Source organism: Carassius gibelio, chromosome A7, assembly GCF_023724105.1.
Source record: "Carassius gibelio isolate Cgi1373 ecotype wild population from Czech Republic chromosome A7, carGib1.2-hapl.c, whole genome shotgun sequence".
Classification (NCBI taxonomy): domain Eukaryota; kingdom Metazoa; phylum Chordata; class Actinopteri; order Cypriniformes; family Cyprinidae; genus Carassius; species Carassius gibelio.
Genome location: NC_068377.1, coordinates 37203899 through 37231540, shown reverse-complemented (window position 1 = coordinate 37231540; position 27642 = coordinate 37203899). Strand labels below are relative to the sequence as shown.

The 27642-nt window shown below is 37.4% G+C and overlaps 1 protein-coding gene across 1 annotated transcript in view; it reads right to left on the bottom strand.

Annotated features, from left to right (window-relative positions):
• Positions 1-27642, bottom strand: part of LOC128017541 (basement membrane-specific heparan sulfate proteoglycan core protein) — a 1082135-nt gene that overhangs the window by 989287 nt on the left and 65206 nt on the right. The window contains exon 8 of the mRNA XM_052602945.1: positions 15990-16331. Coding sequence (XP_052458905.1) covers positions 15990-16331 — 342 coding nt within the window. The remainder of the gene's footprint in view (positions 1-15989; positions 16332-27642) is intronic.

The window sequence follows — 27642 nt, the reverse complement described above, 5'->3', positions numbered from 1 at the left end:
ACCTGCAACCAATTATGGCGCTATCGATGCCAATGCTCAATTTATTCAGGCTGTCAAAAGCCTTTCAGATACTGTTAAGGTTCTGGAATCCAAAATGGCTATCTTCGAGAATGCCGTTGTTGGTTGCGCTCCAGGTTCTACTCCACCCATATTTAGTCCAGTCTTCCCTACAGCTCCTCATTTTGCTTCCAGAACAACCACATAAGTGCACCCTCTACACCCTCAGGATTACAGGCACCTAACCAGTCGGCTAGCACTTCAAGCCAGGACATCAATTCCCCACCATCGTCGTCATGTTATAATCTGTCTACTGCAGTTCCAGCACAAGCATTCAGTAGCCGTTTCGTTTCACCTGCTGCAGTAACAGTGTCACCCCTAACAAGACAAAATATAATTCAAGGAAAAGACATTAACCTAGCTTCATTGCTGCTTCCTTCGCCTGCAATAGACCGTCAAATGGTCGACTGTGGCGACGTGGCAGTTTACCTCAAAACGTCTGATCCCAGACTGCAACGGAACCTCTCATTCGGCGAATTCGTAATTGCATTCTGTATTTACAGTGATGTCTTATGTGAAGTGTTTCCTAGACGCAGAGAGGAATTAGACCTTTATTTGGCCACGATGGCAGACTTAAATCAAAGGTATGGGGTACGCTATACTAGGAATATCATAAATCCCTCTCGCAAAGTTTGCATCTCTCATTACTCTATTCAACTAAAGAATTGACTGGTCAATCATGGATACTGAACTCTTAGTTCGTCATTTCAGAGGCCAGAAAATTCTGGCATGTCCCATCTGCAGCTCGCACGGTCACTCTGCACCTAATTGCCCTAAGACTTACAATAGACAAGATACAGATGCTGTCCATGGTCCTGCAGAAGTAAGCAAAATGTCAGATGCTAGAGGGCATCCCATTATGAAATTTAACGGTTCTACTTTATGTAATAATTTCAATGAATCTGTATGTTCCTTCCCTAAATGTAAATTTGCTCATATATGTAGTTTCTGCAAGGATCCACACCCAAAATCGGTTTGCCCACGACAGTTTAAGCGTCCTCCCAGAGTGAAAGTCTGTACTCTTTTCTGTAAGAAAAAATTCTGAGTGGTCACCCATCCACTCCTATCAATGTCTCAGTACTCTCTTTTTATCTCTTTTCTCACCTCGAGCCGCTTTTAGTGGATTTATTAATTACTGGACTTTCCCAAGGGTTTTGGGTAGGAGTTCTTTACCCTCTCTCTACTACATTTGTAGCAAAGAATTTACAGTCTGCTCTCAATGAACCTCAATGCTCAAAAAAAGGTATATAAAAGTTATGAAATTGGTCCTCTCTCTTCTCCTCCATTTAGTCCCTTTAGGGTTAATTCGCTAGGAGTTGCTACCTGCAAATATTCAGGGAAAAAACGGTTGATTTTTTTACATTTTTGACAAGATTTTTGTCTTCTCCCCATTCTAATTCTATCACTAGTGTTAATGAATATATTCCCTCTGAACCGTTTTCTCTGCATTACGCTTCGGTTGAAAATGCTATTCAGTTAATCAAATTAGCCGGCAAAGGGGCTTGGCTGGCTAAAGCAGATATCATGGATGCTTTTAAAATTATACCAATTCACCCCTCTGATTGGGCTCTTTTTGGCGTCAAATGGAATGCAAAATTTAACTTCGCAGTCAGACTTGTGTTCGGGGTGCCGGAGTAGTCCAAAAATCTTGAACTGTCTCTCAGAAGCACTATGCTGGATCCTGTTGAACGTATGTAAGCTCCCCTTCATTTTGCACTTACTGGACGATTTCTTGCTTGTCGATTTTCCTTCTCCTAAAACTCTAGTCGTCGACACACTTAAACAGGTCTGTAGCCAAGTAAAGTTAAGTCAAGTCACCTTTATTTATATAGCGCTTTAAACAAAAAACATTGTGTCAAAGCAACTGAACAACATTCATTAGGAAAACAGTGTGTCAATAATGCAAAATTATAGTTAAAGGCAGTTCATTATTGAATTCAGTGAGGTCATCTCTGTTCAGTTTAAATAGAGTCTGTGCATTTATTTGCAATCAAGTCAACGATATCGCTACAGATGAAGTGACTCCAACTAAGCAAGCCAGAGGCGACAGCGGCAAGGAACCGAAACTCCATCGGTGACAGAATGGAGAAAAAAACCTTGGGAGAAACCAGACTCAGTTGGGGGGCCAGTTCTCTTCTGACCAGACGAAACCAGTAGTTCAATTCCAGGCTGCAGCAAAGTCAGATTGTGCAGAAGAATCATCTGTTTCCTGTGGTCTTGTCCTGGTGGTCCTCTGAGACAAGGTATTTACAGGGGATCTGTATCTGGGGCTCTTGTTGTCCTGGTCTCCGCTGTCTTTCAGGGCTGTAGAGGTCCTTTCTAGGTGCTGATCCACCATCTCGTCTGGATACGTACTGGATAAAAAGCCTAAAAATTCTTTAACGGATTTGGATATTAAAAGCATATCAGTATGTTATGTGTAAGCCAGGTTAAAGAGATGGGTCTTTAATCTAGATTTAAAGTGATTTAACCTGAAGCAACTAATTAAGGTCTTCAGGCTCACTTAAAAATTAAAGGCAGGTGTTTTTGATTAGGGTTGGAGCCAAACTTTGCAGGACAGTCGATCGCCAGGAGCAGGGTTGGGCACCCCTGTCTTAGACAGTGTTCTAGGTTATTACAAGCAGAGTTTTTAGGTCCTATAATTAATACCTCTGTTTTTTTTCAGAATTTAGCAGTAAGTAATTACTTGTCATCCAGTTTTTTATATCGACTATGCATTCCATTAGTTTTTCAAATTGGTGTGTTTCACTGTGTTTCAACTGCACTTGTGATCGATATGATACATCTTCATTCACTGCTACGAACTGATGGCGGTCATATAAGTACATTTTAAACCATGCTAATGCACTTCCTTTAATGGCAACAAAGTGTTCAAGTCTATGCAAAAGAATGTTGTGGTCAATTGTGTCAAATGCAGCACTAAGATCCAATAAAACTAATAGAGAGATACAACCACGATCAGATGATAAGAGCAGATCATTTGTAACTTTAAGGAGAGCAGTCTCAGTACTATGATACGGTCTAAATCCTGACTGGAAATCCTCTAAGAAGGAATATAATTGTGAGGATACCACCTTTTCTAGTATCTTGGACAGAAAAGGGAGATTCGAGATTGGTCTATAATTACAGTAACTAGTTATTTTGGGTCAAGTTGTGTTTTTTTTATGAGAGGCTTAATAACAGCCAGTTTAAAGGTTTTGGGAACATATCCTAATGACAATGAGGAACTAATAATAGTCAGAAGAGGATCTATGACTTCTGGAAGCACCTCTTTTAGGAGCTTAGATAGTATAGGGTCTAACATACATGTTGTTGGTTTAGATGATTTAACAAGTTTATACAAGTCTTCCCCTACTATAGTAGAAATTGAGTGGAACTGTTCCTCAGGGGGTCTATAGTGCACTGTCTGATGCGATACTGAAGTAGAATTTACAGTTTTGGCTATATGAAGTTTGCACAAAAGTAAATAATGATCTGAGATATCATCACTTGGCTGAATAATTTCAACACAATCAACATCAATTCCATGTGACAGTATTAAATCTAGAGTATGATTTTGACAATGAGTAGGTCCTGAAACATGTTGTCTAACCCCAATAGAGTTCAGAATGTCTATAAATGCTGATCCCAATGCATCTTTTTCATTATCAACATGGATATAAAAATCACCAACTTTAGTGATGTTGGCGTTCCCCTATCTAATGAGAAAACATTGAGCCCATCAACATCTCTCGAATTCCTGGGCAACTTACTAGATATGCAAAAAATGCAAGCCTCTCTCCCAATTGAGTAGCTCCTCAGAATAAGATCGATCATGGAGACTTTTTTGTCTCTACGCAGCATTTGAAAACGTGACATGCTTTATCTTCTCGGTCAACTAAATTATGCTATGAGCATAATCCCCCAAGGCAGATCTTTTATATCTCGTCTGTTAACTTTAGCTCATTCAGTACCGAACCTATACAATTCGATTCACTTCTGGACTCTGGACTCTTTTGCTAAATAATTGGAACGGCATCTCTTTTTTCTATAATGACGTTTCAGAATCGTCTAATGATTTAAAACTTTTGACAGACGAGGGAAAAGGCCTTGTGGGAATTGTAGTGCCTGCGGTGAGGTGCCTATGGGGAAGTGAGACCACTAGTGGAGACCCAGGGAAACACATAACAGACACCGTGACATTACCCCCTCCTCTATGGAGCAGATACCAGATGCTCCACCCGAACATAAGAACAACCCAAGGAACACAGAGACCAGGAGGGAGGTGGACCAGCGGAGGACCAGGGGGAGGGCAGACTGCCAGGTAATAGAGGGAAACAGAGACAGGAAGTGCAAAAAACAAAAACAAGGAGACCATGCGGGAGGTGGCCCGGCGGAGGACCAGGGGGAGGGACGGAGGGCCAGGTAATAGAGGGTAAGAAAGACAGGAAGTTCCAAAAAACAAAAACAAAATAACAACAAGGAGACCAGGAGGGAGGTAGACTGGCAGAGGACCAGGGGGAGAGACGGAGGGTCAAGTCCATAGAGGGAAACAGAGAGAAAACAAAAAACAACAACAAAACACAAGGCCAGGAGAGAACAGAAAGTTCAGGGGCCCAGGGCCAAACCAACAGGGCAGGAATCCAGGGTGGAGCAAGGTGGAACTGGAGCCATGCGGTCGAGACAGAAACCCACCAGGGTGGCGCAGAAGACCACCACATCCATGCGGGCGAGACAGAAGCCCATCAGACCACCACATCAGTGCGGTCAAGACAGAAGCTCACCAGGGCGGCGTAGAAGACCAACACAGACATGCGGTCGAGACAGAAACCCACCAGGGTGGCGCAGAAGACCACCACATCTGTGTGGTTGAGACAGATGCCCACCAGGGCGGTGCAGAAGACCACCACAACCATGAAGTCGAGACATATGCCCACCAGGACAGCACAGAAGACCACCACAGCCGTGCGGTCGAGACAGAAGTCCACCAGGGTGGTAAAGAGACCACCACAGCCATGCGGTCAAGACAGAAGCCCAGCAGGGCAGCGCAGAAGACCACCATAGCCATACGGTCGAGACAGAAGACCACCAGGGTGGCGCAGAAGACCACCACAGTGGGATCGATGACACAGGAGAGGAAGTCTGGTTAGGAAAGTCTGAAACAGAGAACATGAACAGGTTAAGACGAGGAGAGGCTCTGGTAGTTCCGCAGAGACGAGGAAAGGCTCTGGTAGTTCAGCAGAGACGTGGAGAGGCTCTGGTAGTTCAGGAGAGATGTGGAGAGGCTCTGGTAGTTCAGCAGAGATGTAGAGAGGCTTTGGTAGTTCAGCAGAGACGTGGAGAGACTCTGGTAGTTCAGCAGAGACGTAGAGAGACTCTGGTAGTTCAGCAGATCTGGTAGATCCGTGGTGTTTAGACTGGATTTAGGAAGATCAATGGTGACTCGACTCTGCTCATGAAGATTATTGGTACTCGACTCTGCTCATGAAGATCATTGGAGACCTGACTTTGCTCATGAAGATCAATGGTGACTTGCATTTGCTCATAAAGATCAATGGTGACTTGCCTTTGCCCATGAAGATAGTCGGTAACTTGACTTTGCCCATGAAGAACACTGGTGACTTGCCTTTTCTCATGAAGATCTATGGTGACTTGCCCTTGCCCATGAAGATCAATGGTGACTTGACTTTGCCCATGAAGAACACTGGTGACTTGACTTTGCCCATGAAGAACACTGGTGACTTGACTTTGCTCATGACCCTGACACCTGACTCTGGAGGGTCAACGGGAACCTGACCCGACTCTGGAGGGTCCACGGGATCCTGACTCGACTCTGGAAGGTCAACGGGAACCTGACTCGACTGGAAGGTCAACTGTGGCTGTCATCTTGAGCAGAGGCGCTGGACAGAAGGCCATCTTATGCCATGACTCTAGGCCGGTGGACATCTTGTGCAGTGGCGCTGGGCCGGTGGCCACCTAGTGCTGTGGCGCTCGGCCAGCATCCCCCTTCCGCCGTTGCACTGGGCTGGCAACCACCTTGTGCTGTGGTGCTGGGCTGGTGGCCATACTGTGCAGTGGTGCTGGGCTGGCAGTCCTCCTGTCTGTAGACCCCTGTGTAGAGTCGGCCATCCCACCGGGAGAGACAGGTGTGGCTGGGATATTCCACGGAGAGCGATGTTGTAGGTAAAAAATGAACTCCCAACACTCAAAAGCGTCCAGCTGATCCATTTCTCTGGCACTGGCTCATCCAGACCGGCATTGAAAAGGTCTTTCAGGGCCCCATAATTATATCCCATTCCACCCGCCAGGGTCCAGAACACTTGTGCCACACCACCTACCTCATTCCCCTCTTGGTGGAGGGTGGTCAATTTGATGAATCCCGCCCTCCGCTCCTGCACACTGGCTGGGGAACAGACACGAAATTCCACACCGCTGGATCTAGACATGATGGAGTCCTTCTGTAACGATCGGGAACACAGGAACACAGGGACACAGGAGACGAGAAATCCAAAAGCAGTGTGAGTTTTAATGGGTAATCCAAAATCAGAATGCAACAAGCAGTGGATCATAAATCAGTTAAATCAAAAATCAGTCCAAAACACAAACAAACAAACGAACAGGTACAGGGACTCGAAAACTAGGAATGCGAGGAAACTGGGTGACGGAAAGTAAGGACTCCATGAAACAAACAGAAACAGACCGGTTAAAATAGGCAGGGTAATGACTAAGAAGTGAAGACACCTGAGTGCAATTAACAGGAATGCAATTACTGTGATGAATGGACAAGGCCTTGTGGGAATTGTAGTGCCTGCGGTGAGGTGCCTATGGGGAAGTGAGACCACTAATGGAGACCAAGGGAAACACAGAACAGACACCGTGACACCCCTGGTTTAGTGGTTCTACCATAATAGTGATGAAGCTTGACTTTGTGTTTCTCTCACCTCTATCTGTGTTCTGCTTCAGTTCAGAGTACAAAGTGTCTCCAGACTCACTACTCTTCCCTGACAGAGAACAACAGAGAGGCAACGAATCAACATAATTTTATACAATTGCAACACTAATAAATAATAATCCATTATAAGAGAGGTCAAAACATTTAATTTTATTTAGTAGCAGGTTTTAATAAAAAAAAATATTTTCCACACTTTTCCACATGAACTGTAACATACTCATGGCAACATTTGAGACCATCTCTTTATTTACCTCTGTGTTTTTCCTTAGATTTCATTTCAATCAGAACATCAGAAAGTCCAGCACCTTTTATAAAAAAAAAAAAAAAAAAAAGGTTGGTTATCTGACTCTCTAGTGTGTTTTTTTTTCTTTCTTTTTTTATCATCTCTTAATCTCTTAACACCTCTTTTTTTAAATACCCAGACTCACTCATTTCAGTAAAAACATACAGATGTGAATGTTGTGTTTAGATTTTTGCAACATTTCTAAAATTAAGTAATTCATTAAGCATCAACTGGCTCTATCAAGCCCTGTTTACAATGTTTATTTTTCTCATATTATAAAATGATTATATCCAAGTTAAATTTGATGAATCATTGTCTTTAGATGCAGCTTGTCGTGTGTTAACCTTTGCCTTTGGTTTTCTTGTTGTCCTGTATATTGATCTCTGCGTAAGTCAAATCACTGGCTCCTGCAGGATTAATATCTACAAAACAGAAGATCAATCAGATTATTCAGAACATTCTGGAAATATTGTACTTCAGGAAAAACTGAATCTTAGCTTTACTTTTGCATTTCTTTACTCTTTTTCCGACTTCTGAGTATGTCACATTATTTGAATCTGCAATGGTGTCTTCTGGGAAACAAAAATAAAATATAATTAAATAAATATTTTTTTATTTAATGAATTAGATATGTTTGTAGTTTCTAGACTGATGTTTTATTTTACAGGTGAAGTTAAGAGTTTTATTTTATTTTTATATTCTTTACCTTTGTCCATCTTTTTCTTAACAGTGACCTCTGAATATGTGACATCTGCCAAGGGCTCTGAATCATCTGAAACAAACAAGTCAAGCCAACATGACTGAACTATTGTTAATTTTGTGTGATGTGTAGATTGATTTTATAATAAGGATAAGGAATCAACCTTTATCTCTTTTTTTCACTGTAGTCACGTCATCATAAATGTGATCAGGATCTGCTGGACATCAAACATGCATTTGAGGTAAAATGCAAAGTAGTGTTGAAGAGGAAAAAAGCATGCTTGTGTATGTGTGTATAAAATTAGTTACTGAGGCTGACCAGGCTGTAGAGGAAAGTTCTCCAGTTGAGATTGTGCAGATTGATTTGGGACTGATGTCTGGTTAATGTTACGCTGCTGATCTAGAACAGAAACAAAGAGCATTATGATCACTCGAGAGGATCTGCAGTGACTCTTTAGTCTGATATTTAGATCTTCTCATGATTCTTTACTCAGAAACTTTATTGCTGCTGTTCAGTTGTATTAATCATGTTCTGAAGTGCTCCACACCTTTGTTCTTCTTGTATCTCCACATCAGCAGCAGTGAGAGGAAGAACAACAGACAAACACTCGATCCCACAACCACACCAGTGACCAGACGAGAAGATGAAGCTGCTGAGACTGGAGAACATGATCAGATCTGTTCATTAGTGACACACTGTATCATAATATTACAATAACACATCAAATCACTCATTATTTCAAGACTCCTGACTTTACTCCCTGTGTCTCTGCTGGTTATAACATTAATTTCATCAGAACGATAGTGTTTATCTCTACATCCAGCACATTCTAATAAAACTTTACTTAAAAATGAAGTGTGTTGAAAACAAATAAACAGACAAAACTGATAATTGCTTAATTGTAAATGCATCAGTGCATATATTGTAGTGTCTGGAAAATGTTGTGTTTATCATATTTACTCACCATTAACAGACAGATTTATTCGTTTACTCTCCTGTGATGAGTTTGGTCTTCCATCTCTCTGTCCTCTACACGTGTACCGACCCTGATCAGACTCATTCAGTCCTCTGATAGTGAGAGTGTCTCCGTTTACAGTGTAACGCTCAGACGACTGTAACTTTACAGTGTTGTTTCCTCCTTTATACCACTCATATGTCCAGTCACTGTGATTAGAGTTTATCTCACACGTCAGATTGACTGTCTCTCCAGTTAATACAGAACTGTCTGGATTCACAGTCAGTGTAGATCTGGGTAAATCTGTAAAATATAAAAGCAGATAAATAATAAATTTTGAGTGTTATATCCATTTAATTTGTGCAAGTAAAATCTTGCTCTTTACATTCTGTACTAGCTCATAGATTCAGTGTTAACTTAATGCAATAAGTCTATACATCTATTGTTTTATCAGAAAAAATGTCTATTTTCGTGCTATGAAGAAATTAATCTGTTCAACTAATACTATTTGTCTAAAAGCCATATCAATAATCAAATAGTTATTTTTGTCCTTTTTAACAGTCTCTGATCCTCATTCACTGTCAATGAAAAGAGAAGCCAGGACATTCAGCTGTAAATAATGTCATTGTGTTCCAGGGAAGAAAGTCATACAGTTGAATAAAAGTGTGAGTAAATTATGACATTTCATTTATGGGCAAACTATTACTCCAATTGTTGAGAAATGGTTTAATTTTTTTTAAGAAAGTTAAATTTTTCAGGCACAAATGGGATGAAATAAGTCATCATCAGAGTGACATTCATTGTTGAGATGAAACTTTTAAATATGCATCTATCACTCATATTCGGTACTGAACACAAAGTTTGGTTACTTACAAAACTGACAACTGCATTCTGAGCTGAATTTAGCTGCAGTATATATTGTGTTCATCACCTGAGACTTTTCTGAACTTTTTTTTTTCCCAAAAGGAATTGCACATTGTATTTACAATTGCGTTTTCCCCATGTTGGCACATAAACTGTGACGTAATCCAAATGCAATTGCAAATCTTGCATTACCGTTCGCGAATGCACAGTGACTGCCACATTTCAAATGAAAGCGCAAAGTCCATTTGCAACTGCATTTCCCATGTCTTATGAGTTATGAGCCTGTCATAATTAAATAGCAATATTAATTACCACATTTGCTTTTTTGCTCTCTCTGCGTCTTGGATGTAACCTGCCAAACTCAAGTGGAATTGCATTTGAATTTCCAATGTCTACATGGAAATCTGTGAATCAGTGTGAGAGGCGGGACTATACTAGAAGGTGTGTTTGTATTGGGAGGTGATGTAACTCACAAGCTGCATCCCAATTGAGACATCGGTCTCTGCAGAGCAAATGTGGGCGTTAATCACCATATGGTTGTTTTCAAACTGCTGGGTGTTTCTAAATCATGCAAACAAAATGATTCCCCTTACCTAACCCCACCCCTAAACTTGATAACCCCACCTGATGACTTCAGCCAATCAGGTATCATGGTGTAAAAACACCCTGATCTGGTAACTCCCATTACTTTCCTGCAGAGACCTATACTTGTCCCAATTCATAGGCTATTGAATTGGAGGGCCAAGATGGCGTTCATCTGTGCAGACACGTTTTGAGCATGCTGTCAGACAATTACGAGATTAACATTAAACTACTTATGAAAACCCTGAGATAAGGCTCAGGTTAATACAGACATGGGGACTGATGAATGCAAAAGTGTCGAGGAGATGGACACAGAAGAATAATTTTTTCCATGTTCTCTGAGTGAAAGTCCACTGGGGGAAAAGGGGAAATTAAAGATGAACATTGATGAGAAAATTGATTCACTCATTAATGCTGTCGCTGAACTTACATCAAAATGTGACAGTACATTCATTTCACAGAGTTGAGTCCATGGAGAAGATCTTGGGAAATACGGCTTCTTCTATTACCTCTCTTTCTACCAATGTAAGTGGACTGCTACGTGAGAGTAGTTCCCACAAAGAGAAGATTCTGAAACTCAAAAAAAAAAAAAAAATGTTGCTGCGTTGCAGCGAGAAAATAAGCAACTGAAGGAGGTGTGTATGGGGATGCAGAACTACAAAGGAAGATGGGATCTCAGGATTTGCAGGGTAACGGAAAGTAATCCAGACAAGGAGAGTAACACATGAGATATTGTTATCAAAATCCTCTCCAAAGTGTCTCCAAAGATTGCGCACAAACTTTCAGATGTTGTGGATTCAGTTCATAGACTGGGACAGAGGTGATGGTCACTCCAGAGTGATAATTATTCAGTGAATTATTCACTGGTGAAACGTGCAAGAAAAGGCGGATTTCCCTACATTGAATGCCCGTCGTCAGTAGTTATTGATACATATCGGGTCATCGCAAGGCTGTTCTATACTGGTTAATTAGTTAATTTGTTGTAACGGCTGATTACAAGTTTGGTATGTTCCAATTAATTTCTTTAAATGTCCGAGGCATTCGTGATGCTGTTAAAAGAAGAGCTATATTTATTTTTGGAAGACATACAGAAGCTCAAATACTTTTTTTTTTTTTTTCAAGAGACTCATTCTTGTGACTCTGATTCGAATTTTTGGAAAACCCAATGAGGAGATTATGCAATTTTTAGTCATGGATCCTATCACTCAGCAGGTGTCTCATTTTTCTTTAACAAATTCAAAAAGGCAATGTTTAGGAGTCTATTCGTTCAGACAACAGAAGATGGATTATACTGACTGTTATTGCTCGAGTACACAATTTAGAAATGTTTAAGAAGATTTGTGATACAATAACAGGTTTAAAGAAGAAGTATAAGGATGGATATGTAATTATTGGTGGTGATTTCAGCGATGCTCTAGACGATTCTGTTGACCGCTTTCCACCCAAACATAGTTCACGTATTTGGGATTTATTTGATTTTATAACTGGCACATTAAAAGTTTCTGATGTGTGTAGATATTTGAATCCCAAATAGTTATGACTATACTTGGAATAATAGCACTTTTTCATAAAAATTAAGAGTAGATTACTGGTTGATTTCCTTTGACTTAATCAACTATGTTTCAGAAACAAGAATTACTTGTGACCCTCTATCAGATCACAATTGATATAAATCTTTTTTGATGGGTGTAAGAGTAATATGATTCATGGATACTGGAAATTTAACAACCGTCTACTTTCTGGTGATTATTTTGTGGAACAAGTTAAATTGAAAGCAAATATTTTTGAAAATAATAATTTAAATTTTATTCAAAAGTGGGAGTTATTTAAATTTAAAGTCAGGGTAATTGCTATGAGGTAAAGAATTAAAGACAAATAAACTTAAGAAGATTATAGAGATAACCGAGCAACTTAATACTTTAATTAAACAAAATACTCTACCTGAAGATGACAAGTCTAAATTATATCTTCTTAATTTAGAAATAGATAATCTATATATAGAACCAACTAAAGGTGCTTATTTGAGATCAAGAGCCAAATGGTTTGAGAAAGGGGAAAGGAATACTAGTTATTTCTCTTGAAAAAGAAATTATACAAGAAACTCTATTTCATCTTTGAATATGAATAGAAGAATCTCTAATAATCCTTAAGATATAGCATATTTTGTGTATTCCTTTTATGAAAAACGTTATATTTCCCATTCTGACAATGGAAAAATAAGCACTTTTTTACAAACAGTTAAACCTTTTGTTCCAACAGTTTCTAATGATTATACTAAATATTGTGAAGATGATATTTCCAAAGCTGAAATCTCTAAATCTGTTTTTTCAATGAAGAAAGGAAAATCCCCTGGATCAGATGGGTCAACTGTTGAATTTTATTGTGCCTTTTGGGATCTGATAGAAAACCCTTTATTTACCATGTACTGTATAAAGAATGGTTGGAACAGAAAGAAATGAGCACAACAATGAAACAAGGTATTATCAGTTTAATTCCAAAACCAGACAAAGACCCCTTGATCATTGACAACTGGAGACCAATAACATTATTAAACATTGATTATAAAATTGAATCCTTAGTTTATGCTACTAGATTAAAGAGTGCTTTCAATTAAATAATTGGAGAATCTCAAACTGGTTTTATGGTGAAACGCCACATTAGTTCAAATATTAGGCTTATATTGGACCTGTTAGATCATAACCAATTTGTAAATTAAGATGCACTCATTTTATTCCAGAGTTTACATGCATTTGGTTTTGGATGTTTTACAAAGGCTTTAATAGTTCTGTTTATGACAGAACAATAATTCTAGAAGATTCCCTATCAACAGAGTAGTGAGACAGGGTTGCCCAATTTCCCCATTTATTGTTTTTAATTGTTGTGGAACTATTAGCGATTAGTATAGTTAAAAATCCAAATTTACATGGTATAACATTATTTAATAGGCTGATGATACAACTTTATTTCTAAAAGATAAGACTCAAGTTAAAAACGCAATCAAATAAGTTCAAACTTTTCCTGATGCCTCGGGTCTCCAGTTAAATATTACAAAATGTGTTAAATCTTTATTTTTGTGACTAAGTTACACATAATTTAAAAATATAAATGTAATTTCAAATAAATCAGATTTTAGTTTTTTTAAGTGTTCTATATTTTTCTCAATACACCTTAGTTTATTGGACTTGATTCCATTATACATTTGTTTGTTTTGTGCAGGACATGAATGAAGTCTGCATCAATGAATTTTTTATGATTATTATTAGTCTTAACGTGAATGAAATATGTTGGTTTGGCAAGCAATAAGTCTTTAAGAAAAAGAGGAAAATTATGTCACTTGAACACATTCTGATAATGTGGGACCGATGTACAGATTAAAATTAAGTAAATTCAAAGCACTCTTCTTTCAGTGTACAGTGTTGTGGCCTATGTTTTTGTGTTTTCTACATTTGTAGGAAACTATAACTGTAGAACTGCACTGTCTGTTTACTTATTTGCGTCAATCGAAAAAGGCTTTGGGTAATAGTGAATATTAAGCTGTTCACAGACACGAACTGATTGGCAGCTGCCTTTACCGACTACCTTCATTGATCAAAGCGTTCGGCACAGTCATCTGTGAGTGATGTCACCTCCCAATATAAACACGCCCCATAGTATAGTCCCGCCTCTCACACTAATTGACAGCTTTCCGTGTGGACATCAGAAATTCAAGTGCAAAAAGAATTGCAATTCCATTTCAGATTTGGCAGGTTACATCCACAATGAAGAGAAAAAGCAAATTTGGTAGGCCTAATTAATATTGCTATTAAAATGTGACAGATTTACATTTACATTTAGCAGACGCTTTTATCCAAAGCAACTTACAAATGAGGACAATTCGGTTGTTAAGTGATGACGTAAGAAGCGCTGTTTCCGGGTCCAAGCCTCAACTCGCTTCACTTGAGAATACGACCTCAGCAGCCGTTTATGAGCACTGTTTATTCATATTAATAATTTAAGCTAAACGCTTTCAAACTTACAGTGTACACTACATTCTCTGTGCTCACAGCGTCCCAAACACAAATAATTTTTATATATTTTTTATTTTATTTTTATATTTTCATTGTCTGGCTATCTGGGACATCGGTTAAAGGTTAAAATTATAACTTTTTCGCTAATATTCTATCACATGGTGAGTTTATATTAGCACCTTCTGTTGTTTTCTCGTGGTAACTGATAGAGTGTTTGGACACGGAAGCGCTGCTACATGACGTCAGAATAGAAGCAGTCAAATCTAACAAAACATTTTATCTTTCATTTGGAATCTGGCAGCCACTGTGAGTTCGTGAAAATGCAAGGTTTGCAATTACATTTGGATTATGTCACAATTTAAGTGCCCACATGTGGAAAACACAATTGAAAATACAGTTTGAAATTCTTTCTGAAAAAAAAAAAAAAAATCCTGAATGTTCTTCCATAGACTACATTTACTAATATGTGCAATGCATAATAATTATCAACCACAAGAGACCCTTGTAAAATAACATGTTTTTTTCTGAGCTAAAATCTGGATGCTGTTTGTGTTCATGTAATAGTAGGGCTGGGTGATATGGCCAAAAAAATATATATCAATAAAATGTTCAGTCGATAACAATAATTTTCACTATAAATTTCAAATCCTTATTTCTTTCAAGTTTAAAGGCAGATTTCTGCTCCATAAGTGAAAGTTGTAGAAACACCATTAATTGTGGTTTTAAACTCTTTATGGTCAAAACATGACAAACATTTAACGTTTTTGAATTCTTTACAATTTTTCAGTCATTTGTTCATAACAAAATACATATTTTAATAAAAAAAATAATTTCTTAGTTTCTGCATGTTCTAATGAGTGATATTGCATCAAGTTATGAAGCAGGTTTCTTGTTGCCTGACTTTCACATGTATCTTCAGCTTGGTTTGCAGTGCAGGCTGCAATAATAATATAACCCTTTTTTTTTTTTTTTTTTTTTTTTTCTCTGAAATGCACATTTTGTATGCGTTAGGATGCAGATGTAAATGTATGTTCATTCTTTAAAACAGTAACATCTGCAAATATTTTAACAAACCTAATTTTTATATGGTGAAATTTAAATATTGTAACTGTTTGAGTTTTATTAAAATTAACCACTGATCTAGATCACCATAACCACAGTTAAAACAACACATACAGCAATGAAATACCATGGTAAAAATGTAACTATGTGCCTATGGTTTCTATATGAAAAACAGTGGTCTAAATAAATTGTAATTCACTAACGCTATAAATTAATGTCAAATAAAGCATATTATATTTAGTTACTCCTTTAACACATTTAATTCATGTCTACATTAATAAGATAATAAAGTTTGATATGAAGATCCCACATTTCGGCCACAATACCATGGTACATGCAGTGTTTCTTCTGTTTATCAGAGCTGTTTCATCTGGTTTTCATCTAGTTTAAATCAGCGAAGCTTCACTCTGGATCTCACAGCTGTTTAGTGTCACGAGTTACACATCTACTCTAATGATAAACATTATATCAAACATTTATAGAAATATAGTTATCGTTTTATCGCCTGCCCCTATGTAATAGAGTGAGGACAATAATATTTAACTCACCCGTCACAGAGAGAGAAACAGAGCTTGATTGTGATGAGTTTGGTCTTTCATCTCTCTGTCCTCTACACGTGTACTGACCCTCATCAGATGTAGTTACTGCTCTGATAGTGAGAGTGTCTGTGTTTACAGTGTAACGATCAGACCACTGTAACATTACTCTGTCTTTATTCCACTCATATCTCCAGACAGGTGTCCAGTAATATGTCCAGTAATATCTCTGGTCTGTCAGGCTATGTCTCTGTCTCCAGACACTGTAAGACTCAATCACACACTTCAGATTCACTCTCTCTCCAGTGAATACTGTATTGTCTGGAGTCACAGTCAGAGTAGATCTGGGTAAAGCTGTGAAGAAAGAAGAAGCAGAGCTCATTCAGTGAACCAGTCAGAAACATGATCGTATCATCTGAGTTCCTGTGTTTGTGTGACACTGATGTTAAAGAGGAGAGATGTAGAGAGTGATGATTAAGTAGGAACTATTTCTCTAGTAAAGGACAATAATTGTTTAAACTGTTTCATACTGTCACTTTAACAGAGACTCTTAGCTGGGATGAGGTTGTCTCGTGGCTCACAAGAGGCAAAATCCATTAAAGTTAATGTGAGAAGCCACTGAATACATGTTTATGAACAGAAAGTTCAAATTTTTGCAGAAATAAAGAGTCAATGAGCAGCTACAGAAGTCTATTTGTCTTAAGCACACAACACAGATCTGAAGACTCTTCATGTAAGAGCGCTTACAAAAGCCCCAGTCACCCTCCAGAACTCACTACAGTCACACAGATCAAGAGTGTGTGATGACATCATCTTCATTTTCAGCTGAGGTCATATTGAAACTTAGCTGTGAGTGTCAAAATAAATCTTAATTTTAATGTTTAATGTTAAAATCAGCCATGAAGTAAATACATTTTTATAAACAAGAAATAACAAGAAAATGAAGAAAAAACTCTGTACATACATTCAAATGTCATGTAAAATTGATTTTTTTTATTTAAAATTAAAATGTGATGTAATTTAATGTGCAGCAAATGTATTTGTAAGTTAAAATATTAGGCTCAAGAACACGTCATAGTGTTGAATGTGAAATGTGAATTTGTTGCAGACAGATGAACAGAAGCCTCACGAAGCTCTGCTGAGTTACATTTAAAAGTTGTAATTATTCATGTTCAAAGCCATGTCCGTAGCCAACTATGAGGTCACCGAGGTCCGGAGCCTCTGTAAATTTTTCACGTTCAAAAATACATTTTGTTATCTGATTGACTAATTTACACTGCCATTTAAAATACCTATTGAATATATTGGCTATTATCTGCACCTCAGTGTTGTAATACATTATAAAACAGTAGGCTATCCAATAATTAATGAGTGTCATGTCAATTTTAATTCAAATTATTAAATGGATGCAACCTTATTGGGACAATAAATTCTGGCATGAGTCCGGACCCGGTGTTCCTCCCTATAACCACCAGAGGGCGCCACTTCCCCATCTCCGGGACTCATTCACCTTAACACTACACACCTGGTTCACTCTGCACACCTGTTGCATCCACTTTATTTTCAACTTTTTGATTATTTACTTCATTTTCATTGAAAGTAAATGCTTTTAGGATGTGATTTGAAAAGGCAGAAAAAAAGACGAATTCAAAAGGTGAATTCGAACCCGAGTCGATCAGGTCAAAATATCTATAACAGTCGGTTTATCTTCTGCGCCACTAGAGGCAACGATCAGCAAGGGTCTAAAAATATATATATATATAGTAAAGTATCAACAAACTTTGATGCAATAAATAGGGTATGATTTAAAAATGAGAATCCCTCCAAAACATCTACATTTCTGTCTCTTTTCAAGTGTCACAGTACATAATTAGTTGTATTTATAGGGGTTATTATAGCACAATGCTATAATAAGGGGGTTATTATAGAAACCCCTTTGGCCTCACTGATTTTCAAAGCCTGGGTACGACCATGTTCAAAGCCAAAGGACTTTTAAAGTGACTTTTATGAGACTTTCAGGGATTAAAAGATCTCTTTTCATGAGACAAGCGACCAATGAGGTATTGTTTGTAAAATGTAACAAAAGTATCAGTTATAGCGTTAAATGCCATTTTGTATTTAATTTTTGTGTTTGATGTTTTTGTACTTTGCTCATTTCTGGATGCAGTTCTCATGGTGTAAAGATGACATGAAGAATTAAACTGTTTCAAAGAAGCAGCATGTGTCTGTTGTTCTGAAGAGAGCTTCAATGCTCTTTCACACAGCTCAGGTTTTCTTGTTTGTAATCTCTTTCAGTTGTAAATATAGGTTCATATTTTTTGTACTGTAGTGGCATCTTTCAAACAGACGATGTAATCTCCTGTAGTTTCTGTAGTTGTATAATGTGTTTGGGTCAGTCTTTGCTGTAGTGTGAAAGACGCTCCTGTGCAGGGTTTGAGCTCGGCTCACTGATATTCAGTGCTTACAGATATTCAGAGCTCTTTATGAAAACTGATTAATAAGGGATTGTCCTAATATTAGCTCTGCTTGAGTTGTTTGGTGGTGCTCGGTTTACTTTTAGGATGCTCTTACAAATCTGAGTGTGCAGAGTGTGAATTTCCCATTTAGAAAATCATTAGGTTTTTAGGGATTCCCATATCTCGCTGCCATAAAGAGCAATTGGTTTGATTATTGATTTCAGGATTTTTAGCCAGGTTTGAATTTGACTTTCATTTGATTTGTATTTTTAATCATTTAGAAGACTCTCATTGCTTTTACTTTCAGATCATTCACAGATTCCTGTTGAAGTTTCCTGTTTAATTTATTTTTAGACCCAGATAAGTGTATTTGTGTGTGTGTTGGAGGACCTGGTTCCCTGCTCTACAGGTGTATTTGTTTCCCCTACACCTGGATATATTCTGAGAATCATTATTCTAGTTTTAGGTTTAATCTAAGAGCCCATGTTGTGCAAGGAGCCTTCGAAATAATGATTTTGCCTTTTTGTTTATATAAATTGTGACGAGCATCCCGATTTCACATCAGCGTTGCCCTGCCCACACACACAGAGAAAATATCTAAGACTGCAATGTAGCAAATTTTGAGAATATGTGAGATGGGGAGAACTATTTTTGTGCCACTGTGCCACTGATAAATTTCTCCAGTTTGTCAAATGTGGACCGCTTTAACAACAAATCAACAAGAGCTGGGGAAGCGCTTGTAGACCCTGACATTTATCAAACCAAAAATATCTCAATCTTGACAAAAGTAGTATTTTATAATTTCTGAATATATATATATATAATATATAAAAGCCAAACCTAATAAAATGCAGAAATTATGTATAAAAAAAAAAAAAAAAAGGATTCCAAAAGTCTCTATATACAGTATAATAAATGTGGAGCTATAAGGTTACAAGACTACCACTCAGGTTTTTTTACTCCACCAGATGGCACAATTCTCACTCCAAAAAAGGCTTCATTCACTTTCGCCTGCTAAGGAGCCGAGTGTAACACCTAAACGAAGAGGACCGGTCAAAATTCTAAGAGTTACATAATTTTACTCTTATTCCCAGATTTAAGAATAAGAGTGATTCACAAAGCTCCTAAGAATCCTCTCAGAGAGATCTAGGAATCAAGGAATCTGAGTTTAAGAGTGATTCAGCACCAATCTGAGAGCAACTCTGAGTGAGGAAAAGAAAAAACTTTCATTTTAGTGAAGAAGCGGAGCTGAGCCTGTTGCTATGACACATATTTCTGAAGGCTGTGATTGGTTGTCCAAGAAAAAAAAATAGGGAAAAGAGAGCACTTTGAAATGGGGCCTATTTCTTTCTACTTTACCCTAATCTCTCTCTCTCTCACACACACACACACACACACACACACACACACACACACAGTGCTTAACAAATGTATTAGACCAGCTGTCATAAAGAGACAGAAGTATTGGACCAGGTCTTTCTAAGTGTTCAGCTGTGTCCTGTTGCATTATTTCTTCAGATATTAAAAGCAGGGAATGTGTCTTATCAGTTATATCCATTGCTTCTTCATTCTAAGTCTTGCATTTGACGATGACACACACAAACCAGGATGAAGACGAGGAAGCTGACTCTGAAAGAAAGGCAAGCAATTTGGTTGCTAAAAGAAAAGAGGAAGTCAATTATAACTGTATGAAAAGCAAAGAACACGGAGAAATCAAGAGTTTGGAAACTACCGGCGTCATCAGAAACTGACGATGACCTGATCGGCTGATAAACAACAGTAGTTGATGACAGACAAATCATAAAAGCTGTGAAAATGAACCCTAAACAACATGTCTGTAAAATCACTCACCACCGTTTCAAAGCATAAGACCGAGAGTCTGGTGATGTCTATGGGCTGCAGACTCACTGCTCTGAACTAAATCAAACAGTGGGATGAACTCTAAAAGTGCTGTCATTTTTATTTGGTAAAACATGTATGTGTCGAAAGACCTAATAATAAAATGTGACATTCTGTAGTTTTGTCGCATATTCATCTTTTAATCATATTTGCAAATGTCTTGACTCCACAGCAGAGAAAGTGATCCTGTCTTTTCTGTTTCAATACGTATGGAGGGAACTGTATAAAGATTTTAGTTGCTGTGGCAAAAACCTTACACACACACACACACAAACACACAGAGAGATAGATAGATAGATAGATAGATAGATAGATAGATAGATAGATAGATAGATAGATAGATAGATAGATAGATGTTGTAGTGTCTTATTTTCTGCAACATTTCTTTACCCTTTCCTTCTTTCAGCCATTTTCTCGTCTTCATAAGTAACTCTTCAGCTTCTTGAAAGTCCTCTTCCCTACTTCTAACACTTTTAAGGGTTAAGATGCTTTGTGAATGACTTTTATCTTTACTGGGATCTTCTCTTTAATTGTAAGGGAAAACATTCACTTATCTAAGAGTTCTCATGAATACAGACTCCGGTCTATCAGACAGAAGCCTTTATCTTCACCTTTATCATGTCTCTCTTTTTTTATCAGGATTATAGAGCCATGAGTTTTGTGTTTTTAAGATTACTTCAAACTTAAAATACATGTTGAGATTCCTGCAGTTAGTTTCTTTGTGTTTTGCTCAAACTGTTCTGAACACGTGTAAACAACCCATTAGTAAGTTACAATATTAAACAGCATTAAATAAATATTAAACAGAGTATAAAACAGAATTAAACTCTCAAAAGAAAAGACAAGTGTATTTATCAGCAGTGTGAATGTAACATCTGAGCATCTCTCGATCAGGGGTACGTTTCCCAAAACCATAGTTGCTAACCTGTTAAGAACTTAGTTGGTTGGCAATGGGAAATTGCATCACAACCAACAAAGTTGCTAACTTAGTTCAGTGAACACACCCCAGATCTGTTACATTTAGAGTGTGTTTATGAGGACAATGATATTAAACTCACCCGTCACAGAGAGAGAAACAGAGCTTGATTGTGATGAGTTTGGTCTTTCATCTCTCTGTCCTCTACACGTGTACTGACCCTCATCAGATGTAGTTACTGCTCTGATAGTGAGAGTGTCTGTGTTTACAGTGTAACGATCAGACGACTGTAACTTTACACTGTCTTTATTCCACTCATATCTCCAGTCTCTGTCAGACTCAATCACACACTTCAGATTGACCGTCTCTCCAGTGAAGACAGGACTGTCTGGAGTCACAGTCAGAGTAGATCTGGGTAAATCTGTGAAGAAAGAAGAAGCAGAGCTCTGATCTGATCATCTGAGTTCATGTGACACTGATGTTAAGGAGGAGAGATGTAGAGAGAGTGATGATCTCTTCTATGAACAATGTGTTTTAACATTAGATCATCAGACTTACAGTGAATATGTCGTTTTCAGAGAAGGGCATAAATACATGAAAAATACAAAAATATCATGTGGAAAAATTTATTTAAATACAAATACAGTATTTTGTATTTTCAAAATACACAAAGTACATGTGAAACTGGCCATACAGTGAAGTTATCCGTAAAGGGCCCTGGACCTTTTCTGAATGCAAAAAAGAATTATATATATATATATATATATATATATATATATATATATATATACTTAGATGTGTAAAACCGCTTTTGTTTTCATTTTACACATCTTCCCTTCCCCTGACATGTAAGAATTGCAAAACACTATTTCTTTTTTCCCCCCTTTTAGTTCTTGTTGTATATAAAGTTTATTCAAATTAGAACGTTTATATAAATGTATATATTAAAATTAGAAATTGTTTATATAGCATTTAACTTTATATGCTCCAAGGATTATAATTATTTTTTTTTTTGTTTTGTTTTTTTGTGCTGTATCATTCATCAGTGTCTTCATAAATGCACTCAATCACTAAACTAAACTGATGCTGACAGACAGTGATTAAACTAATTACTGTTTTCTCTATAAACATATTTGCATAGACAGGTGAAAAACAATCAATTCATTTTGTAAAGGTGACATTCATTAAGCACCAGGTTTGCACGGCTTACTTCTGTGTTGAAATAAAGTTACACTCGATCTTAAAAAGCTGCCTGCTGCCAGAGAGACTGTGAAGGGAGGATGGGGATCTTCTTTCAAAGCTAGCCTGCTATTGCTAGCCTTTCAAAAATCATCTACCCTAACTTTAACTGAAGGCAAATGTGAATGATAAACTATTTTAACTTTAACATGCACAATTGACCATGACATCCTCACCTTATATTACTCCAGGATAGTCTCTCACTCAACCCTGAGTTGTATGTGTATGTATTGTATGTTCTCATGTGATGAACGTCGTGTCTGAACTATCTGATGCACCAAATCACACCCTGATAAAGAGGCTGACTGGCACAAAGTAGTTTATGCATTTTGAAAATACAAAAATACTAATCTTAAATGTATTTATATACAAATTACATTTGATTTTTAGTATTACACAATATAATAGTATTTTGTATTTCAAAAATGTATGTTAAATACATGTATCTGAAATACAGATACATCATAATTCTCATGTAGAAGCGAGAGTTTATGAGGACAATGATATTAAACTCACCCTTCACTGAGAGAGAAACAGAGCTTGATTGTGATGAGTTTGGTCTTCCTTTTCTCTCTCCTTCACAATAGTACCAACCCGCATCAGATGATTCAGATCCTTCAATAGTGAGAGTGTTTCTGTCTACAGTGTAACGCTCAGACGACTGTAACTTTACACTGTATTTATTCCACTCATATTTCCAGTCTCTGTGATCAGACTCAATCACACACGTCAGAATCACTCTCTCTCCAGTGAATACTGTTTTGTCTGGAGTCACAGTCAGAGTAGATCTGGGTAAAGCTGTGAAGAAAGACAAAAATATAAGCAGCCAGTTCAGAGGAAGAATTACTTTGTAAATGTGTTATAAAACAATATAGTTTATACATTAATGTAATTTCATAATGCTTGTGTTTTATGTATGTGTGTGATAAGTTTTGTGATCTCAGTTTATTTGAGGAGGCTGTGGATCCATCATGAAGCGTCTCAGGATTCTCAATAACAGTCTCTGTGCTGCTTCATGAGAGCGACTATACGTCTGTGCTATTATTTTCTTTTCTTTTCATGTATAATTAAAATCATTATCATTTAGTTCTTCAGTTTAATCCATTATTCGTTTGTATTATTTCACCTGCTTGTGCAATGCTTTCTATTGTTGTTATGATTGTTTGGTTTCAGAACATATTTCCCCCCGTCAGAAAGAGAACGTCTATATTTCAAGATGTTTAACGTCACAGACTGATGTTGTTTGAAACAGCTCTGTCTCAGGATCTGATAAAGTGACTGGATGCAGATCTGAATGTAGTGTTAGATCAGGAATGGACTTGAATAAGATTTTTGTAATTCAGGAGCACGTTGTCAGTTATTCCTTCCTTGTTGGCTATTATTATTATTATTATTATTATTATTATTATTATTATTATTATTATTATTATTATTATTTTATATATAGGCTTACACCATTAAACCAAACATATAGAATCTAGATTTAATTAACATTGATTAATTAAAACAGTCTGCAGTACAATCCGTGCCGTTCAGCCTGAGCTCAGGTCAAGCACATGACGAGGATAATTTTTTCATGTGAAGAAGACCATGACTTTTTTTTTTTTTTTGGAAAAAGGGTCAAGTACAAAGCCTGCTTTACATAGGCCTAATAAATAATAGTCTGTAGCATTCAAATTCAACATTTGGATTCGTGCCAAATGAGAGAGTAAGGAATAAGATTATAGGGCCAAATAATAATAATAATAATAATAATAATAATAATAATAATAAAAACCTTTTCCAGAATAAAGCCTATAATGCAAGATTAAACTCATTAAATATCCAGAAAAATTTAGAAATGAAATATTGAGAATAAAAATAAATAAATATCGAGAATAAAGTCATTCAATCAACTTCATCTTTGCAGCCGACACTGACTCAGAAAATAGTTTAGTAATAAGTAGCCTATATAAAATGTTCTATTTATGCAATCCGCTTCAACGTAGAATAGGCTATAGCCTATAAAACACTTGTTTAGTATAGTTTAGTTTAAGTTAATTTAATAATTTAATTAACTATAAATGTGCGATCACTGATGGCTTAAATGAGTGACTAAAATTGCCCTGTTATTATTATTATCAATAATAATAATAATACAAGGAAGCAATAAATTGACTTTGTGCCGTTGAATTACAGGGGAAAAAAATCATCAATCTGTACACAATTGAATGCGCACGTGAGTGGGGCTGTAGTGCCATCTAGTGGTCGCTGTTTTTCTTTGGCTCAGCTGCGCGTGGATCTCGAGCTGTGTGTGTGTGGATTGGGAAAAAAACTTAAAGGGCAGAACGAAAGTGTCCAAATTCAAATGAATCAAATACAATCGACCCAGAAGAGACGTGGATGAATGCACACGCGTCGCCTGATCCACAAATGCACATTTTAATCACTACATGCTCAAATTATGATGATTTTTAATACAAACTATAACATTTGTATTCACAAATATGTCTCTATTTTAACAAAATGTTCATTAATGTAATTCTTAACTCTGCAGACACCTGTTGAAAAGCATTTGTTTCAGTGTAGTGACGCACATTTGCAAATTTTTCAAATCGTGTGCACGTTAATGAATTGCACTGGGCTTTGTTCGTTAGTAGTTGTGTGTGTGGGGGGGGTGAAATGCTGTAAACTGCGAAAATAAAGTCTCAAAATCCAAATGAACCGAACAAGATTGACTCGAACTAGACATCATTTAATGCACGCCTGTCACCCGATCCACATATGTATGGATTCATTTTTGCATGACCAATTTATGATATATTAATGCAGAACAGAACATTTTTATTCGCAAACATGTCTGTATATGTAAAAATTGCTACACAGTCATTTAATCCCGAATCAAATTAAAAGGCATTTGTTTGTTGTTCACAATATACATGTATAAAATTTATGTAGTAAATTGATATTTTGTGCATCTATTTATCATTTTGAGTATAATTTCATCCCATAGATGTAGGGCTGAACAGGAAAGTTATCAATGTGTCTGTTCAGTAACTAATGATGAAAGCAGAGAGGCATTTCAGTTGTTCACAGTGGACTGTCTGACTTAAAGGGACAGTTCACCCAAAAAATAATTTTTTTTTTCGGAAAATTCATATGAACCGAAATTCATATTTCGGTAACACTTTATTTTACAGTACGTGTACTAACATGTACTTATAGTGTACTTACAGCAGGGGCGTAGGAGCCATTATACGTGAGGGGGACACGCCCCCCCCACATTTAAAAATCTAAGTTTTGTCCCCCTCACTATTTCCCAATGTCAGATTTTGTTTTGCATTGCCTGCCTATCCCTGCCGATTTCAGAGTCTCCGAATTAATCCATTCTGAAACTTTTAAATGCAATTTTACATTTTTAAAAACGAAATTATAGGCTTATGTGCAGGTTCCGAAAGTTGGTCGTTTTGTCGCTATGGTTACACACACACACACACACACACACACACACACACATGCACCGTTGGCTGTGCGCTCAAAGTCTGTCAGTTGTGCAGTTACCCAAAATCTCCTGAATTAAGTTAAAACCCATCATGTCACTGGATGAAATAAAATCGACTAGCAAAGATACAGGAGGCCGCCTTATAAACGAGTGTTTGGAGGATATTGTTTGGATATATTCGCCGTAAGGTTTTGATGGCGTCATTTATTTACAAGGAGGGCAACACTCCAGTCGCGGTAATGCACATAAAAACGGTTTATTTTATTTATGCTTCGGCAGCCAGTGTTTTTTCTTGTATGTAAATGTAACCAACCGTAACATAGTAGGAAAGAAAAACGTGGAAGTAAAAATACTGAAGTAAATACTGATCAGTGATAACATATTTTTGGTGGTTTTGTGTACATTTTGGCGGTTTTTGAACAGTTTTTGTGCTGGAATACATCAGCTGGATCTGCCAAACAGATTTGGACGGTTGATTTTAACGTTTCAACTAACATTAAACAACAATATTATTCACAGACACACTTTGTATTTGAGGTAGGAGTAGGCTTATTCAGCCGATGAAATGGCAGATTGCTGGTTTTCAGTTTGATCATTAGTTTTATTGTATTTTTTTTAAACTGTCAAATTTAGCCTACTTAGAAGCATTTTTTTAATTTTATTTTGTGTAAAACAGGCAAATGATAGCTAATTAGCTAATGTGAATCCAATGTGCCATTGATACGTGTCCATAAACTATGTAGAAGTAACATTAGTCAAATTTTCACACAGAGATGAGTATCCTACAATACTTTAAGAGGAAGAGGACAGAGGAGAACGAGCTTGTAAGGCCTGGTTCACACGGGACGATTTTAAAATTGTCGGCCGATTTTCCAAACCTGAGAGACCCCACACACGGCGATAAAAAATCACGAGTCTAACAGTTTTGGTCGTTCAGTGTGTGGTGTGCAGCCACACGGCAATATCAACACATCACACACGAACCGATTTGACTCCCGAGCATTCCCAGGTCAGGCGGGAAATCTTGCAAAATCCCTCGTGATCAAACGTGACTTCAGAGTAAACAATCATGGCGGACGAAGAGGATGCAGTGGCCATAGTTTGTGCTTTGTTTTTAACGGAAAAAAACATAAGAAAAACAAGAAAAGGCGATGGACAAAGAGGTGGAAACAACGCGAGCATGGACTATTGCTACATCATGATATGGAAGTTGTTGTTTTATCTCATAGAAATGTTGTTACGTACTACACAGATTAATTACCGTTGAAATAAACGTTCATATATTCGTTTCCATGTACTCTGTTGGACTGCAGTTGTGGATGTAGTTATGCCCATCGACTTTATTTGTATTTGTTATATTATATACGCCGGCTGTTTTGATTTTGTTTCCCGGTACTTCCTCACCGCATCGTCACCTCGCTTTCTGATTGGCTACTCGCCACAGTCCACAGGCTGCATGACTGTTTGTCCTCGGGGGACACCACACACACGAGAAGAAATCGGGCCAAATAAAACCAACATGTTGAATATCCCCGATTTGAGATCGGAGCGGTCCCGACATTCTTCCGAGCAGAGGAGAGCAGTCTTAACACACCACACACGGCAGGAATATTTGATCAGATTATTTTCGGATAATCGGAGCATCCTAAGATTGTCGGAAGGGGTGAATCGGGG